Consider the following 19,856-nt stretch of genomic DNA (forward strand, 5'->3'; position numbering starts at 1 on the left):
TTTGTCTTCCTGCATCATCTGATCCCACAATAGGCCGTTTGTGTGCTTTCAAGACCCGCCCCCCCCAACTCCTGGATGGTGAATTTTCTTTTTTCTTTCTATTTTTTTTTAAAGATTTTATTTATTTATTCGACAGAGAGAGAGAGACAGCGAGAGAGGGAACACAAGCAGGGGAAGTGGGAGAGGGAGAAGCAGGCTCCCCGCGGAGCAGGGAGCCCAAAGCAAAGTGGGGCTCGATCCCAGGACCCCGGGTCCACGACCTGAGCCGAAGGCAGACGCTTAACGTCTAGGGGCCCAGGCGCCCCTAGATGGTGAATTTTCAACGACTTGTTATATTCATCTCTCTATCGCCAGATCCTAGCACAGTGCCTGGCACATGATGAGCCCACCGTTGATATTTATTAATTTGAATGAGATAATCAGGCTGAGTCCTGAAACAGAAATGGGACAAGATTAAAAAAAAAAAAATTGGAGAAGGGCATTTCAGGTACAGGTAAGTATATACAGCGGGGCAAAAGAGAGTAGGGTTTTCAAAATAATGACTAGTTTTTGTGGCAACAAGGAAGATAAAATGAATGGCAGAGAATAACCAGAGGTGATGTTTGGAAATCAGTTTGGAGTCAAATAGCCAACCCAGGGCATTTTAAGCCTAGCTAAGGAGCGTGAACTGATGTCTGCGGGTAATGGGGAGCCACTGTAGGACTTGAGAAAGGGGGGGAGTGAGGAGATTTGTACTGTAGACAGAGCACTCAGGTAGGACGTCAAGGGGTTTGGAGAGAGCTGTGCCTGCAGGCAGGGACACAGCTCTGTGGCAGGATGCCAGGTAAAACGTTCACATGTATGTTACTGCTCAGAGACCGGGAGTTGTAAGCATGTAAATTCTCATAAAGAAATGAAAATCTTGGGGTGCTTGGGTGGCTCGGTGGGTTAAGCATCTGCCTTCGGCTTGGGTCGTGGTCCCAGGGTCCTGGGATGGAGCCCCACGTTGGGCTCCCTGCTCGGCGGAGCCTGCTTCTCCTTCTTCTCCCCACTTGTGTTCTCTCTCTCTATCTCTGTCACTATCTGTGTCTCTCTCTCAAATAGGTAAATAAAATCTAAAAAAAAAAAAAAAAAGAAATGAAAATTTTGCCTCTAAAAATTGAGTGCTTAGCTGTCTCCTTTATCTCAATTAATATTCAGACAGTTTCTTCTGTACAACATAAAGGTATGATCATAATTTTCTAATGGATGGATGGATTGATTGATTGATTTTGATTTGTAGATGCTGTGAAATTTGTTGATGATTGTCCCAGGCACCACTCAGTGAAACAACTCCAGCTTTCTCCAAGACTTCTGGAAGTGACGAAAACAATCAGGGTTGAAAACCTGCCACCTGGTGTGGATGACTATAATCTGAAATGTTTATTTGAAAGTCCTCAAAATGGAGGAGGAAGAGTTGCCAGTATTGAGTGTTTGCCTGAAGAGAATTCGGCTCTGATTGAGTTTTTTGACAAAAAAGGTAATATCTATGAGCCTGATTTTGTGAACCTACCTGACATGATCTAAGCCCTTTTAGCAGATCTTATCAGTTATCAGTTGAGTTCTGATGCATTTTATTCTTTATTCATAAATTTCACCGGAAATCCAATTAGTCATCCTGCTCATCTGGGATGATCGTTAGTGAGTCCAGTGATTTAAACTTTAGAGAAGCAGGGCCGAGTTTTGAAAGATATAAGGAGGTTCTCTCATGAGTCTCCGCCTATAGTGAAAAATCCATAATTCTTAGACTCTTTGAAATACTGTATTAAAAAAATATATGATCTGTGTTTTAGCTGTCTACTTGGTAGAAATTATCAAGTTCATCCCAACAAGGCTAGGTAAAGAAATACTCAGAAACACATATACTTCCTATAAAGTATCACTACTTACCGCTTTCACGTGTCAGTCTCATCATTCAGAAATTCATAGGGGTGGTTAATGGCATCCAGTGGATGCCTGCTGGATTGTTCTTTGCAGCAACCCCGTGAAAACCATATTGAGCTGAACCTCAGGGAAACACTTCTAAGGGTTTTGCCAGTAGAAGTGGCAGGAGGGGATTATAGCAGGGACAAGGGGAGGTGCAGGACTTACTGAATCCGAGGCCCCAGGGCCTGGGCTCTCCAATGACCATGAAGTGATCTTGTTTGCAGCCCCTGGTAAAGGGGCAAGAGCGGGGCTTTGGGGTTAGACAGACACTGACTCAAATCTTAGCTCAGGTATTTGTCCTTTACATCACCCTATTTGAGTTACCTAACCTTCCCTAGCCTCAGTTTTATCATTTGTAAATAGGGACGATAATAATCATGTCTCTATCTCAAAGGGTTGCTGAGAAGCTTAAATAAATAAATATACAGAAAGCACTTAGAAAGGTGTCTGGCACATGGTCAGCTCTGATAATTACTATGATGCTCCTCCTCTTAGAGGTATTAACGGAATCTAAATCAGCTATGAAGCCTGAAACTGTGAGGCTGTACAAGAAGCAGCAAATAGCATGATTCTTACATGAGCTTTGCTTTGAGCACAGGAGTATTCTTTACACTGGGCAAACATTACCCCCATATTTGTAAACAAATTCTTATCTATTTGTTAACCTAGTGGTGATATAGAAGTGTTACCAGGAAACAGAAAATAGAATTTACTTAACAGAATTTCAACATAGAGTGATCTTTGTTGGAAAGTATTCCATTAAGCAACGGATAACTATGTAGGAGTAATAAAAATCAATTTATATCTGAGCACTTTGAGAGTAGAGCTGCTTTTTCATAGCATGTTATAACATCCAAGTTCTACAATCATTAGGACTTTTTTTCCCTAATAGAATAGTGTTGTTTTTTTTTTTCACTTGAAACATACCACACTGGGGTTACTTTATTTTATTTCTTTCCTCTTAAGTGTTACACACCATCCTGACCAAGAAACTAAACCTCAATAACATGCCACTCTCTGTGTTTCCGTACTATTCCTCTTTGGGCACGGCCTTGTATGGAAAGGAGAAACCTCTGATCAAGCTTCCAGCACCATTCAGAGAATCATTCGCTCTTCCCTTATGGAAGTTCTTACAGAAAAAGAAGCATCTGATTGATGAGATAAATGACGAAGCGAGACATTGTCACTGTGATCTAATACGGTCCGAACTCAGTAGTGAAGTTACCATCAGACCTGCAACCACATTATTCTGTCTTGGTAGACTGAGAATCAGGAGCTGGAAGGAAGACGTTTCCACGGCATTCTCTAGCATCAGGTCTAAATATAAAGTTACCCCCTTTAAAGTGGATCCCATAGTGTGGGACACCATAAAAAAGAGTGTAGAAGACGACAGGATTTTGATTGAATTTGATACACTTACGGGGATTGTAACCTTAGTAGGGAAATCAGAGGATGTACAGAACATTGAGCCACAAATCAAGGAATTAATAGAAAGTACCACTCAAAAAATTAAAAGAGAAGAGCAAAGTCTAAAGGAAAAAGTGGCCGTTTCTCCAGGAAGGTATTCTCTTTTGTGTCACAGCGATGTCCTGGAGCGTCTCCGCACTGAGTGCCCAGAGATGGAGATTTGTTATGATGAAGTTTCTCAACATGTGTGCTTCAAAGGCCCCTACACAGATGTGTATAAAGCAAAGTGTGAAATACAGAAAAAGATGTACACCATGGTTCAAAAAAGCATCCAGCTTCCCCCTGAGATTTTCCAGTTTTTGCAAAAAGGAGACTGTATAGAATTCTCTAAGTCTCTTTTGATGGCACAGAAAATTCTTGCAGTTTATGAGCTGGAGGGTAAAAATGTTCTCTTAATCGGCTATTCATCTGAAGTCCTATTAGATGCTGAAAAGCAAATGGTCAGTGCCTTAAGTTATAAGCGCATCAACATTGAGGACAGGGACATTCTTAATGGCAAGAAATGGAAAGGGCTCACCCACAGTTTGCATAAGAGACATAATTCCTCCTCAAAGACTGTAATAATCGATGAGTTAACTTCAAAAACCAAAGCTGAGGTCATCATCGCGGGCTGTGTGAGAGAAGTGAATGAATCCTATAGCTTGCTTTTGGACTTTGTGGAAAAACACATGAAAATCGAGAGATTGGTTGAAATAGAGCCTCCCGTAATCATCGATTATTTAAGGATAGAAAAAAAACCATTCTGGCAAAAGATAAAGACGACAAATGTTCAGGTAACTTTCAATCTTGAGAATAAACAAAAAGGCATTTTACTAACTGGGCCAAGGGCCAAAGTCCTGGAGGGCGTGAGCATCATCAAGCAAGCCTTGGGTTCCGTCTGTATTGAAAGCATCCATATTGATAAGCCATTGGTCAGCCAGTTCTTCCAGGAGAAAGCACAGTATTATAAAAGAGAGGTCAAACGGTTATTTGGATGTTCCATTGACCTACAGGAGAATGGAGGGGAGAAGGAGGGAGGCGGCACGGATGGGCAGAAGTGCTTGTCGCAGGTAGAGCTGGCCCCCGGAGTCTCACTGAAGGTGCCGCAGAGCAACTTGTTGCAGGTAGAGCTGGCCCCCGGAGTCTCACTGATGGTGCAGCAGGGCGACTTGACCCAGTTTCCTGTCGAGGTGGTGGTGAGCAGCACCAGTGAGGACCTGCAGCTCTGCAGCAGCCTGGCGGCGGCTCTTTCCAAAGCAGCCGGCCCTGAGCTCCAAGAGGACTGTAACCAGATAGTGAAGAAAATGGGCAAGATCCTCCCCGGCAGTGCCATCATCTCGAAAGCAGGCAAACTCCCATACCGCCACGTGGTCCATGCGGTGGGGCCCCGGTGGAAGGAGGACGAGAACCTGAAGTGCATGCTCCAGTTAAAGAGAGCTGTAGAAGAAAGTCTCCGTTTGGCTGAAACACACAGGTGCCGGTCCATAGCCATCCCGGCCATCAGTTCTGGAGCTGGTGGCTTTCCCTTAGCCCGGTGTGTGAGGACGATTGTTTTGGCTATCAAGAAGAACTTCCAGTTTAAGCAGGGTGGACACACCTTGAAAGAGATTTACCTTGTGGATACAGCTGAGAAGACTGTCCAGGCCTTCGCGGAAACTGTGAAAACTGTATTTGAGAACTCCCTGCCTCCTACGGCTCCCAGGCCCAGTATACCGCAGACGGTCCAGCCCGTCTCGACCAACGTTCATGGACACAGTCAAATTCTGTTGTCCCAGGGAAACCTGAGGATCCTGCTGGTGAAAGGAGATGTGCAGAGCGCCACGGTGAGTGTCCCTTCTGTCCTTGCCTGCCGAACACCTGCCGCGGTGCTGCAACTCCAGCCAGCCTGTTGCCCAAGGCAGACTAGGACCCAGGGGAAGAATCCCATGCCCTCCCTCCAAGCCTCAGAAGCGGTTTCCTCAGAAGACTGGGCGGCTTTACTGAGGCATTTACCCACAGAGATTGGCCACTCTATTGTGGGAACTGCAAGTGTACTCAGATCACGGGGTTTCCAGTAAATGCAAAAACTCACAGTACTCTCTTACATGTTTATACATGTATACTTTTTCAGTGCCTTTATACCCGTCACATTTTGGCAAATCTAAGGTTAATTTCCCGTCAAATTTGCTGAGGGCAGATACAGACAAATTAGAGCATCTGATGTGGGCAGAGGATGGGAATCTTGTCAATGGTGCCGAACCAGGGTGAACTACACTCCTCCTCGGTGACCCAGGCAGGGCAGCCTTGAATAATCACTTGGTCACATTTCTTCTCCTCTCTTCTCTTGGTGTCTTAATTGAGCCCGATTTAGAAAAGCTCTGTCGGATCAAAGCAGTCTGCTCACAGCTCAGACCTACCTGGTGGCTAGGTCGTTAAGCGTCTGCCTTCTGCTCAGGTCATGATCCCAGCGTCCTGGGATCGAGCCCTGCATCGGGCTCCCTGCTCAGCGGGAAGCCTGCTTCTCTCTCTCCCTCTCCCCCTGTTTGTGTTCCCTCCCTTGCTGTGTCTCTCTCTCTGTCAAATAAACAAAAAATCTTTAAGAAAAAAACCCAAAACCCTACCCAGTATATGTTCCCACTGGTCCCCTCCCAAATGACTGCCCCCGCCTCCCTCTCCCTGCTGCCCTATTTCCCAGACCCCACAAGCCATGCCTCTGCACTCCTTCAGAGACCGTATACTATCTACATCTTGCTTTATATCTCCGTTGTCCTGGAGTGTTATTTAAATAAGTATCTAGTAACCCTTTTCCTTGGGTGGCATTTCAATCTCTGAAATTAATCATCATCGTTTCTCCCCTATAGTGCCAAACCCAGGGGCTCAAATACAGTGATCCTTGATGAATGCTCTTTGTTAGTATCTGAAACAAATTGGTTTTGTCTTCAAGGCTGATGTTCTTGTCAACTCCATTCCCGTGAATCTCCAGCTTAATAAAGGGCTCCTTTCTCAGGCCCTCTTGGCGAAAGCTGGGCCAAAGCTCCAGGAGGAATTGGACAGAGTCGGCCAAGCGAAGGCTGTTGGCATGGGTACAGTTCTCCAAACCAGTGGACACGGTCTACACTGCCACCATGTGCTTCACGTAGTGGCTCCGGACTGGAGAGATGGCTGCACATCTTCCTACAAGGTGGGGCCAAGTTTGAGGTTCTCTGGGAAATTGGGTCGCCTTTGGGACTCTCCTCTCCGTACAATGTAGATTGGCCTCTGTCTGTCACGTTATCAGTGGGTTCTATCACGATGGCCATTTCTTTCAGTTGTAGCTGACTTCGCCTGAAGACTAGTTAATAATATAAACTGATTACAGTGCTCAATCATCATTGGGGCTCAGGGAAGAGTTATGGAAGGTGACACATCTTTAGTGAGGACAGCAAGGTGAGGACATGAAGAATGGAGGAGAATGAGGGATTAGAACAGGAGTTGCTTTGCTTCTTTCCTTTCTTGCCGAGTGAGTTTGAATCTCTTTAGAGGGTCTCTGATGTTCCCTTTTCCTTGTCTACTCCTGTGCTTTTCTTTCCTTTTTTGACTGCCCTTCCCCTCTTTTTAAAGGAGAGTAGACAGAGATGACATAAAGTTGCTAAATTCTTGTCCTTTTTGTTCTAACTCCCATTTCTAGGAAAGATGCATAAAGATGTGCTTTGTGCTTTTCAGATCATGAGAGACATTATCAGAAAATGTCTGGAAATCACCGAGAACTTGTTCTTAAGATCAATTGCATTTCCAGCAATAGGAACAGGAAATTTGAGGTTTCCTAAAACCGTTTTTGCTGAATTAATAACTTCAGAAGTGTTAAACTTTAGTAGCAAGATTCAACTGACAGCTTTACAAGAGGTTCAATTTCTGCTGCACCCGAGTGATCATGAAAATATTCAGGTACAGTCTCACTCATTTCTGGTTATTTTGGCAGCTGAGCCCTAATGTCTTCAGATGTCGTCTTGGTTGGTCTGTTAGATTGTTTTTTCCATGTATTTCCTGCACTGCAAAGCAAAGGAGTGGTGTAGACCACTTGTAGCACAGCAAATGTCAAGCAAATTTATGGATATAGAAAAAAATTTAACTTCTTATTAAGGAGAATTCCAAACATAAATAAAAGTACACAAAATGGTATAATGAGCTCCCTTGTACCCATCACTCATCTTCACAATTATCAACGCATGGCCAGTATGTTTCATCTCTATCTCCATTTATTTCCCTCCTTCCTATATTATTTCCAAGCAAATCCTAGACATACTTTACCCATAAAAAATTCAGTATTTATTTTAAGCAATAGGATTCTTTTTAAAAAGTAATATTACCACAATACTATTTCACACTTAAAATAAATTGAAAATCATTCCCTTATTTCCTCAATTATCAAGTCAATGGTCAAATTTCCTGTTGTCTCATAAATGCCTTATTTTGTTTTGTCTTTTGTTTTTTTTTTTTAGATTTATTTATTTATTTGAGAGAGAGAGAGTGCGCGTGTGTGCAAGTGCCAGGGGGGAGGGGCAGAGGGAGAGGGAGAAAGAGAATCTCAGGCAGACTCCCCAACCCTGTGGGCCGGGCCCGATCCCATGACTCTGAGGTCACAACCCAAACAGAAACCAAGAGCCTGACACTCAACTGACCAAGCCACCCAGGTGCCCCTGCCTTATTTTGTGGTTAGAATGAACTCAGCACATCCCCATGGGAGTAGGAGAGTGGGGACTAGAAATACCAGAACCATCTTCGGTTGTAGAGAGTCCATCAACCAGCTGTCCACCTTTACACACGGAGCCTGCCCGCCTGCCTGCCCGCCCCTGGAGTCCTGTGAGCCTGGGATCCTGGCTCTGTAGTCTCCCCACTTCCCCTTCCCATTACTGGACCAATCTTTTAGCAGAGAAGTTACTTATTTTTTCTCCCCCCAAAAATCTCTCTTGCTTGTTTAAAAGGAGAAAGAAAGTGATGATTTGAGGGTGTCACTACCAGGCAAAGAAATGGAATTCACAGGTTCATTAACCCTAGAATACCTCTGGCTCCAGAGAGGACTACTCCCCTAGCGATTCCTCTCCTGGAACAAGTAAGAAGTTAAAAAATGTAAGTGGGCTGGGGCGCCTGGGTGGCTCAGTTGTTTTAAGCATCTGCCTTCGGCTCAGGTTGTGATCACAGGGTCCTGGGATCCAGCCCCGCATCGGGCTCCCTGCTCCGCGGCAGGCCTGCTTCTCCCTCTCCCACTCCCCCTGCTGGTGTTCCCTCTCTCGCTGTTGTCTCTGTCAAATAAATAAATAAAATAAAATAAAATAAAAAGAAAGTGGTTGCTGTCTATGTGATTATCTTTCTCTTACCACTGTGTTTTTTTAACAACCAGCAAGAAACTTGCCCTTACTGATTATGGAAATAATACATATTCATTGTAGGAACTTTGAACCATACAAAATGCATACATTCTTTTAGTTGTATTTCATTGTAGTCTTCTTTTATACGTGTGTACCTTTAGAAGTGGGATTATATAATGCAATATAATATCATTAATTTTTCATTTAATAGTATAAAAAAGAGAATTTCCCTATTCCACAAACTATTTTTTGAAAATGAGATTTTTAATGGCTGTTAAATATGCCAACACATGGATATACCAAAATTTATTTAACCATTTCCTTGTTGGATTTTTAAACTGTTTTATTTCTTCTCTGTTATAAATAGCATGTAATGAATATGCTTGTATTTATAACTTCCTTCACATATTTAATAGTTTTCCTAGAATGCAAAAACAGAATTTGCAAAAACAGAATTATATGTATTATTTTCATAATTTCAAAAATCTATAATGAAAATAACACTTTGAGAGTTGTTCTCTCCTAAGTATGTGTGCATGCAAGATCAAAAGCCCTGATGAATCAAATTTATTCATCTGTGGAGGATTGTAGTGGTCAAAACTGTCTTTGTATTTCCAGGCATTTTCAGATGAATTTGCCAGAAGAACTAATGGAAGTTTCGTCAGTGACAAAATTCCCAAGGCTGAAGATGCACAAGGTTCAGTAAAGCTATGAGATGAGAAATTATTTCTAGTTGCTAAATAACTATTCAGTGAAAGACGGTAGTGATGATTTTTATGAAAGAATCAGTTAGTGATAAAGAAGATATTAAATTATATCCCATACCCGTGAGCATGTAAGACATTGGCTGTGCTTATGTGGTCTGATGTGAAAGAGTAGGCAGGCTAAATTATATAATCTATACAGTGGGTTTGTGGGTAGTGATTTGGCTACTAATTTCTAAGGATGATGTGACATGTGTTTTCAGAAACAGATAAATTTAAAGAGACAATACCAACCAAATGCTTCTCCTGTGTCAAATCTGCTGTTGCTACATTTGAGTTTATCCAAACTCCTGTTTATAGAGTTTGCTGAGACTTCTTGAATCTGAATGTGTATGTTTTCCATCAAAGTTGGGGATTTTTCAGTTATTCTTTAATTAGTTTACCTCACTGGTCTCTCTCTAGTGCCCCAATAACATGAATGTGAAGTGTTTTGATAGCATGCCACGGGTCCCTGGAATCTCTTTTTCTTTCTCTTTTTTTAATCTCTTTTCTCTCTGTTCATCACACTGGATAATTTCTATTGACCCACCTCCAAGTTCATGGACTCTTTTCTCTGTCCACTGCCTAGCCAGTGAATTTTTTTTACTTCAGATACCGTATTTTTAAACTCTAAAATGTCCATTTGGTTCTTTCTTTCTCTTTCTTTCTTTCTTTCTTTCTTTCTTTCTTTCTTTCTTTCTTTCTTTCTTTCTTTCTTTCTTTCTTTCTTTCTTTCTTTCTTTCTTTCTTTCTTTCTCTTTCTTTCTTTCTTTCTTTCTTTCTTTCTTTCTTTCTTTCTTTCTTTCTTTTTTTTGGAGTTTATAAACTATGAACTGCAGGGCCTCCTATTTTTCCATTCACTCCAAGTCACTTTCAGGCACTCAACTGTTTTTACTTTGACCTCAGGGAGCATGGTTATAGCAGATGCTTTAGAGTCTTTGTCAGGTAATTCCAACATCTGGATCACCTTGAGATTAGTATCTGTAATTGGTTGTCTTGATCCTTGAGAACTGGTCACTTTTTCCTGGTTCTTTATAGGACAAACCATTTTGGATTATAGACTGGGCATTTTAAGTATTATGTTGTGAAACTTGGGTCCTATTAAAATCTTCTGGAAAATGGTGATTGTTTTGTTTGTTTTAGCAAGTAGTCAGTTAAGTTCATTCTAAGCGCTCTATCTCACCTTCTGTGTGGGCAGCAGTTCCAATGTTAATTTAGTTCTCAAGGCCTTTGCTATGCAGCTTGGGTCTGTCCCCACACATGCAGCTACAGCTCTGTATTCATACACAGAATAGGGGTACCTTCTCCAGCTCTCACCTGTCTGGGACTCCTACACTCTCTGGCAGGCTAATTTTCTAGGTCCTCTGGCCAGAAAGACAGGTTTCTCCGGGAGCTTAAGATGCCTGTTCAGCTGCCTCATAATTTTGCATGGTAAGGGTTACCCTTGTGGGCAAAGTGGAGAGACAAAGAGGGAGAGAGAGAGAGCCCATACACACACATACAGCTTTTTTTTTAAGATTTTTTTTTTTTTAACTCTGAGAGAGACAGAGAGGGAGAGAGAGAATCTCAAGCAGACTGCCTGCTGAGCGTGGAGCCCTACGTGGGGCTTGATCTGGCCACCCAGAGATCATCACCTGAGCCAAAATCAAGAGTCAGAGACCCAACCGACTGAGCCACCCAGGTGCCCCCACATATATGCTTTTCAAACCACAAGGGCCCCTTCTCTTCATTCTTCTGGACAGAAAGGCAGAATGTCTCTCAGAGTTTTGGCTCCCTGTGGGGCCACTGTGGAGCTCTGCAACTGGGCTCATCTTGAGGCAAGGCCTGAATTAGGAAAAGGAAAAATATGGACAGTCATGAGGATTCCTTCCAATACTCTTCAGTTCACAGGGACCCTTTTCTCTAATCCTCTGGCTGCAAAGATGGGGATTCTCGTTACACAGTTCTGCAACGGGGGCCACCTTGGGCCAGTGCTGAGAGAGAAAGAGGGAAAATTTTAAGACAAAATAAAATGGGAAACTCTCCCTCGCCCTTACAGGTGACTTCTTCAAGTTTTGACTCCCTCCCCCAGCCTGCCTGCTGTTTACTTTTCAGGTCTCAGTTAGTGGCTTTTGTATTTATCCTGCATTTTTAGTTGTGACTCGTGAGTGAGATAGGTGTGTGGGGGCCGGACATCGCCGTGGCCAGCTGCAGAAGTCCACGCTTGATATATATTATATTTTGTAATCCTTTCTCAGAAACTGACCATCACTGGGGCTCAGAGTCAGGGCTGGTTAAGGGCTGGAGATCACAGGGCGGGGGAAGAAGGCGGGGGAAGAAGTATGAAAGGAATGCATCTGGGGAGTGTGAGATCTAAGTTGTTCTTGCTGTGGCCGACTTGGTTAGGGACTCCATTTCTTTTCTTCTCAGGTTTCCATGAGACTGCGTCTAGCCCTAATGTAGACGTGCGTGAAATGAAAATTGGTCCCATCATCTTCCAGGTGGCCTTTGGAGATATCACCAAAGAAAAGGCTGATGTGATTGTAAATTCAACATCAAAAGCATTTAATCTCAAAGCAGGTACTTGTAGGATTTGAGTAGTGTAATAGTCAACTGTCCTATAGTTGCTATAGCCTAACTGGTTTCTACAACTTTGGCTTATTGGTATTACTAATTTTAAAGTTATTTTGACATGGTTTCTAATAATTGGTAACAGATAATTTATAAATTTTTCTTCTTTCTTATCAGAAGTACCCAGGTTCTAGGATGCCTTTGATGATTAGGAAAGCTTTTTAGATAATGAGGCAATCATTCTGATCCAGATGTACTATTCTGATTTTTTTCAATTCATGTTTGTAACCCTCTTGCTTTTCTCCTGTAGGGGTGTCCAAAGCAATTCTAGAATGTGCTGGACAAACTGTGGAAATGGCATGTTCTCAGCTAGGTAAGACACAATACTATTTTTTTTGGTTCAAAATTATAAGTAGAAGGCTGAATATGGGAGGTTTTGGAGAGGCGGGGGAGAGTCTTGGGATTGGGGAGACAACATATTAATCTTAAAATCATACGTTTGACCAAAGAATTCTAATTAGAGACAATTAGAAGTGAAAAGTAATCTCACTTAAAAAGAGAAGAAAGATTCCTCAAAAACTGTATTTTAGGAGTCTTTTCACATAAAATGCTTTATATGCCAAAGCAAACATTTTGCTTTCTAAACAATCAAAGAATGGATTCAGTATCTAATTTTGCATCTCTCTGTCTTGTGTTTCCCAGCTCAAAAGGGCAACAGTGATTATATAGTTACTGAAGGTGGATTATTGAGGTGCAAGAATATTGTTCACATCATTGGCGGAAATGATGTCAAGAAATCGGTCTCCCTTGTTTTGCAAGAGTGTGAAAAACGGAATTACTCGTCAATTTGCCTCCCAGCCATTGGGACAGGTTTGTAACCTCTGGCTGTCAAGGCGTCCCCCTTTCCTTCGCTCTGGTGCTGACTGTTAATATAGTCAATGCAGAGTCTGAGTCAAGGTGGCTCCTCATCCCAATGCAGCTCCAAAGGGAGTAAGCAAAGACTGTGGGGTGGTTTAAGTAAGAGGAAAAAATGAAGAAAACTGAAGATAGTGTTGAATATTAGAGCGACATCTGCTCTGTACTATGGGAGAGAAGAGAGAGGAAGGGCAGGAAGAGAAAGAAAGCCCATCATCTCTCCTTCCCTCCTCGTTCCTCTGTTTCTTTTTTTTCCTGTCCCCTACATTATTTAGTCTTGAACTCCCTCCCCCATTCCTTCTGCATGGAGAATCTCAGAGCATGGGCTTGTACCTCCCAGGAGCTGACTCGGATGGGGAGAGTATTCCTGGCCTTGTCACACCTCTTGCACAGCTGGCCCTATGAGTTGGCCTTAGGACATGTCTGCACAGAAGCCTCCCAGTCACCAGAGCCTAATGGATTCTGGTTCTAATGGGTCAGAAATTCAACTCCAACCTTCTTCTTTTCAGCCTACTTGCCTTTTTTGTTTTCCTCAAACTACATAATAGTTGTGTAAGTCTTCATATTTAAGGATGGTGCTTTGGGTTTATCATTAGTAAGGTGATGCTCTTTCAGCTCTTTCCCCAGGAATCTGAGTCTTGGGTGCTGATGAGGAATTTCTGCTTGGTTTCCCTTCAGAGAGTTGGTCAGGGGAGCAAATACTCTCAGACTTGAAGTGGAATGTAGCTGGCTGGTCCCAGAGAGAGAGCACTCAGCACTGGATTGGTGATTCCATTGCGCAGGAATCTGTTTGAGTGTCTCACACTTGCATTCCAGGCCCTCCAAAAGTACACTTAACCGGCCTTGTCACTTCCTGAGCCTTCTTCTAGTCCTCTGTTATTTTAATTTCTGTAATTCTCTACCATTCCTCTTAATGTTCCCACATGGAATGCTACATCTACCTTATTACTTTTCTATTTCTGAAAGTATAATTTATAGTCCCTTTATGTTTTCATTTCCCTTGTGGTATTATCCAATTTGGCAGTTTAGCCAACATGTCTGTCTGCCAGTTTGTCTGTCTGTCTGTCTCTCTCTTTCTCTATCTCTATCTTTAATGGACACCCACTAATGACTCACCAGTCTCTGTCTCCATTGATTTTTTTTCTGAGCCCTGGTCTTGTGTTTCTACATAAACTTTATCTGGCCCAAGAAATCAGACAACCCAAGGGTGACACAGACCTTCCCAAGAAAAAACAAGGAAACGAGGCAGTTTTTGTTTTGCATGAATACATATACATGATTATTTCTGGGTTACTGCAAACCTGTTATTTCTTCCACTGACCTGGTTACATTGCTGGTCTGCACAAATAAGTCAGGATTACAGATTCTCCTTGTTTGTCATCTTTACTAATCTGTATCACCACTTGAGCTGGTCCTTAGACTAACGGATGAGGGAACTTTCTCCTTTAGTGGTGTTTGTGAGTTGACTTGGCACTGCGACTGAGACGGCTTCTGGCAGTCAAAGAAGCCCTCTCCCTGGCTCCTTACAGACACCTGCCTAGTGGGAGAGAGTGGGTGGTCAGCGATACTTGCAAGCACTTCAAGTTCAAAGCAGACTATGAACTCCAATTCATTGTCTTCTCCCCCAGACCTGCCCTTCCTCTTATATCCTTGATCATGTTAAAAGCATCACTTTCTACCTAGAATCCTTGACACTACCCCCTTGATCACTCCTATGTTCATTAGCTTATTAACTAATTTGATTAAATATTTCCCAAGTGCCTGCCATGTGCCAGGCACTGTGCTTAGGCACTGGGGACAGAAAGATGACCGAGAAAAGGGTCTAGTCACCAGGTAGCATCTAGCCTCTACTGTGAGAGACAGACATGTAAACCACTGCAGTACAGCACGACTCAGGGTTGCACAGCAAGGTGTGTGGGTGGCAAAAAAGGGGGAACAAAGGGTCAAAGATAAACCCAGTTGGCCACTGACTTCAGGTCCTGCTGACTTCACTTCCCAACTATCTTCTCGGTCCCTGTACTTGACTCTTCATTCTGGCCTCTTCTCTTTGTTCGGCTCTTGTCTTTTGCCTAAACTTTTATTATAGCTTCCTATCTAGACCTGGGCTCCCTGCCCCAGTGCCTCCTCCACATATCCCACCCCCTGAATTTATCTCAAAAAAAAAAAAAAAATCTCAAAAACAGATCTTTTCCCCTGAACACACCAGGCTGAACATATCACGCCCCTGTTACATAGTTCTGTCTGGCGTAGCCTTTTCCACAGTTTCTCATACTTCACCTGTTGACATTCCTCTTCATGCCCATATATCACATACTTTGTGTTCTAAGTGACTAGATGAGAGCTAGCTCATGATGGGACATAGTAAATGTTGAGAGTGAATGAATGTATCTGAACTCTCCCATTTAAATTCTTCCAAAAATCATGAGATAATCATAGCTTTGCAAAGGAGACTTTCTGTCTTTTCCTGATCATCTAATCCAGAAAACTGAAGAAACCCTCTTGTTCAGTTTTGTCTACATTCTCACAAGTGTCTACATAGCCAGGCCATAGTGGTCTACTCTCATTTCTGCAGTAATGGTGGACACCATCAACAGGAAAAATCCAAGTGGGCTGTTAGTCTCTCACACCAGGTTGGCCAGGGGACTTTTACATTGCTCCCCATTGTGATTTGCTAGCTGCCATTTATTTGTATGTGATTGCTTCCATGGCTTTTCATGGGACTTTCCAAGGGACTTTTCATGATCTTACCTAGGCAGTAGGCTTGAGAAACAAGATATGGAACATGGTGAGAAAAGGAAAAGACTTGCTCTGGTGGCCACCTTGAACCCAGCAAATCAGCTAAAATCTCACTGAGTGTGCTAGAAAAGACTTCCTAGAGGCTTAGGGATAACTGGTGTGCAAAGAATTATAGATTATAATGGATAACTTACAACTCCAGGTGTCTTACAAAATCAGCTTAGCTTGAATCAGGTCCCCAAAGACATCTGGAAGAATAAAGATACATACATCTAGTTAGGTGACTATGAACAAAAAAAGAAAAACTATTGTTCTTTTTAAAGAGCTTGAGATTTCAACATATATTAGCATCTTTTGCTTTTTATGGGCCTTTTGAGGACACGAATGAGCCAAAAAAGGTTAATTGTGCTTTGTAACACAGAGGAACACAGTGAGCTAGGGTCAACTTGACAGAGGAGATACAAACATCAGATATCAAAAGTTAGATTTCCTGGGTCCTTTGTTCATTGTTGGGTTATTGACTTCCTGACATCCTGGAATAGCAGCTCCCTGGTGCATCAAGGAGCTCAAAAGTGTTTGCTCGTGCATTGCTAGAAAAGCCCATGATGATGAAAGAGTGGGCAGTGGGCATTCGTTCTGTGAGGACTGGAATCCCCAAATTATTTCTCAGCCTTCCCAGTTGGGTCTCCCCCCACCCCCGGTTTTTATTATCTGCCTTTCCAGGAAATGCCCAAAAAGACCCAGGTATGGTTGCTGATGCCATAATTGAGGCCATCGAAGACTTTATCCAGAAAGGAATGCTCCAGTCTGTGAAAAAAGTTAAAGTTGTTATCTTTCTGCCTCACCTACTGGACATGTTTTGTGACAGCATGGCAAAAAGAGAAGCATCTCTGGCTTCTCCCCAGCCGTCTCTGAAGTCTAAATTGACACGTGAGTTGACCATTTTTATGAAATGCATGTTCCTAATATTGATGTCACGTGAGAAATAGCTAATCTTTAACAAACTGTCAGAAAGAGAAATTAAGAAAACAATCCCATTTACAATTGTATCAAAAAGAATGAAATACCTAGGAATAAATTTAACCAAGAAGGTAAAAGACCTGTACTCTGAAAACTATGAGACACTAATAAAAGAAATCAAAGATGACACAAATGGAAAAATATACTATGCTTATGGGTTGGAAGAATTAATACTGTTAAAATGCCCATGCTACCCAAAGCAATCTACAGATTCAGTGCAATCCCTATCACAATTCCGATGGCATTTTTCACAGAAATAGAACAAAGAATCTTAAATTTGTATGGACCCACAAAAGACACCTGATAACCAACGCAATCTTGAGAAAGAAGAACAAAGCTAGAGGCATCACATTCCTGATTTCAAACTACATTACAAAGCTATAGTAATCAAAACAGTATGATATTGGCATAAAAACAAATAGCTTATTGGGACAGAATAGAGAGCCTAGAAATAAATCCATGAATATACAGATCTTTCTTCACTTACAATGGGGTTACATCCTGATAAACCTACTGTAAGTTGAAAATTTCATAAGTCAGAAATGCATTTAACATATCTAACCTACTGAACATCATAGTTTAGCCTAGCCTACCTTGCTCACAACACATTAGCCTACAGTTGGATGAACTCATCTAACACAAAGCTATTTTATAATAAAGTGTGGAATATCTCATGTACTTTATTGAATACTGTAATAAAAGTAAAAACAGAATGGCTTTGTGCGTACAGAATAGCTATAAGTATATTGGTTGTTTATCCTCATGATTGCCTGGCTGACTGGGATTTGCAGCTTGCTGCCACTGTCCAGCATCACAGGACAGTATGGCACCATATTTACTAGCTCAGGAAAAGATCTAAATTCAAAATTCAAAGTATTCTACTGAATGTGTATCATTTTCATACTATCATAAAGTCGAAAAATCTTAAGTTGAACCACTGTAAGTTAGGGACCATCTGTGTGATCAATTAATTTACAACAAAGGAGCCAAGAATATACAGTGGGGAAAGGATAGTCTCTTCAATAAATAGTGTTTGGATGCTCGCTTCAGCAGCACATATACTGAAATAAATAGAGCTGGGAAAACTGGACAGCCACATGCAAAAGAATGAAACAGGATTACTATCCTACACCATACACAAAAATCCACTCAAAATAGATTAAAGATCTGAAACCATAACACTTCTAGAAGAAAACATGGGGAATAAGCTCCTAGACACCAGTTGTGGCAATGATTTTTGTTTGTTTGTTTTGACACCAAAGCACAAATAGCAAAAGCAAAATAAACACATGGGACTACCTCAAACGAAAAAAGCTCTTGCATGGCAAAGAAAACCATCAACAAAATGAAAAGGCAACCTATGGGATGGGAGAAAATATTTGTAACTAATATATATGATGGGGGTAATCAACAAAGGGGTTAATATATGAAGATCTCATACAACTCAATAGGAGAAAACAAATCTGATTTAAAAATGGGCAGAGGATCTGAACAGACATTTTTCTAAGGAAGACATTTACAGATGGCCAACAGGCACATATAAAGGTACTCAACATCACTAATCATTGGGGAAATGCAAATCAAAACCATAAAGAGATATCACCTCACCTGACAGAATGGCTATTATCAAAAAGACAAGAAATAAGTGTTGGTGAGGATGTGTAGAAAAGGAACCCTTGTGCACTGTTGGTGGGAACATAAACTGGTGCAGCCACTGTTGAAAACAGTATGGAGGTTCCTCAAAAAATTAGAAATAGAACTACCATACGATCCAGAAATTCCGTTTCTGGGTATTTATTTTTAGGTAACAATAAAAGAAACTATCTCAAAAAAGATATCTGCACCCCCATATTCATTGCAGTAGTATTTATAAAACCAAGGCATGGAAAAACCTAAGTGTCCACCAACAAATGAATGGATAAAGAAAATATGGTATATATATATATATATATATATATATATATATACATATATATATAAACACACACACAGAGATACGTAACACGTATGTGTGTATTACACACACGCGATGGAATATCACTCAGCCATAAAAAAGAAGGGAATCCAGCCATTTGTGATAACATGGATGGACCTAGAGGGTATTATGCTAAGTGAAATAAGACAGAGAAAGACAAATACTGTATGATCTCACTTATATGTGGAATCTTAAAAAACAAACTCATAGACACAGAGAACAGATTGGTGGTTGCCAGAGGCAGCAGAGGGGAGGGTGGGAGATGAGCATGGGTGAAATGTGTGAAGGGGGTCAAAAGGTACAAACTTCCAGTTATAAGGTAAATAAGTCCTAGAGATGTAATATATAGCATGGTGACAAAAAGAGAGAGAGAGGGAGGGAGAGAAAGAAATAGTTAATCTTCCTTTCTTTTCTTTTTTTTTTAGCATCTGTGGGCTCCCCAAGTCAATCTCCACAAAAGCAGAATCCTTTGGTTTTGAAAAAGAAAACAGAATCAGCAAGTTTTCAGGTGTGTGGTGAAAGTGTAAAATGTATAGAAAACGTTGTCTCCTGGATACAGGATCTGATTACAAAGGAACTGTGCCCTTACACCAATGAAGATGAGTGTATCAAAGATTTTAATGAAAAAGAATATCAGAAATTGAATGAGCTGCAGGAGAACTTAAATATTGCCATTTGCTTGGACTGTAGAAGACCTTTGATTGAGGTTTTTGGAATTGGCAAAGATTTGACACAGGCTAGAAATGCAATTGAGGAAATGATCAAGGGAATGAGATTGGCCAAAGAACAGAAATCCCAGGCAGAGTTTATCAGTGAATTTATAGAATGGCAATATTACAAAAATAGTACTTTTCATAGTTTTGACAAAATAACCAATCTGCAATTGGAGAATGCAAGGAAGGCAAAGAAAAGGAGAATTGTTGTCAAAATTAATCATCAGAGCTACACAGTGGACCTGACCACACACACTGCTACAGATGCAAAAGGACAGAGTTTACCTGTTCAGCGCCTCATGAAATCTGAAGGTGAGTCAGATTGTATGCTTTTATCCATTATTTTACACCTCCTTTGGACTTAACACTATTTTGTACCTACATCAAAATTGTATTCACGTAGATAAAATTGAAGCAACTCTTATGGAATGAAATAGAACACTTGGTCTCTAAGCTTAAGGAGCTTACATTATGGCTGGGGAAATGTAGC

At 41.5% G+C, this 19,856-nt stretch overlaps 1 protein-coding gene and 1 long non-coding RNA gene across 5 annotated transcripts in view; one reads left to right on the forward strand and one right to left on the reverse strand.

Annotated features, from left to right (window-relative positions):
- Positions 1–19,856, forward strand: part of PARP14 (poly(ADP-ribose) polymerase family member 14) — a 39,877-nt gene that overhangs the window by 12,080 nt on the left and 7,941 nt on the right. For all 4 annotated transcript variants that reach the window (XR_003610476.2, XM_028110507.2, XM_028110508.2 and 1 more), the window contains exons 5-14: positions 1,262–1,498; positions 2,911–5,213; positions 6,314–6,550; positions 7,072–7,293; positions 9,333–9,411; positions 11,867–12,016; positions 12,318–12,380; positions 12,710–12,877; positions 16,382–16,588; positions 19,079–19,678. Coding sequence is in view for 3 of the 4 variants with exons in the window: in XM_028110507.2 (XP_027966308.1) it covers positions 1,262–1,498; positions 2,911–5,213; positions 6,314–6,550; positions 7,072–7,293; positions 9,333–9,411; positions 11,867–12,016; positions 12,318–12,380; positions 12,710–12,877; positions 16,382–16,588; positions 19,079–19,678 (4,266 nt within the window). In the remaining variant the exon portion in view is untranslated. The remainder of the gene's footprint in view (positions 1–1,261; positions 1,499–2,910; positions 5,214–6,313; positions 6,551–7,071; positions 7,294–9,332; positions 9,412–11,866; positions 12,017–12,317; positions 12,381–12,709; positions 12,878–16,381; positions 16,589–19,078; positions 19,679–19,856) is intronic.
- LOC148165014 (uncharacterized) lies at positions 11,014–16,706 on the reverse strand. The gene is made up of 3 exons (XR_015768546.1): positions 15,853–16,706; positions 14,244–14,459; positions 11,014–11,281 (listed from the first exon to the last, which is right to left on the reverse strand). It is a non-coding gene; the product is annotated as an uncharacterized LOC148165014 (long non-coding RNA).

This window comes from Eumetopias jubatus, unplaced genomic scaffold, assembly GCF_037043125.1.
Source record: "Eumetopias jubatus isolate StellerSeaLion01/CBP00866 unplaced genomic scaffold, mEumJub1_p1.0 scaffold_1, whole genome shotgun sequence".
Taxonomy (NCBI): domain Eukaryota; kingdom Metazoa; phylum Chordata; class Mammalia; order Carnivora; family Otariidae; genus Eumetopias; species Eumetopias jubatus.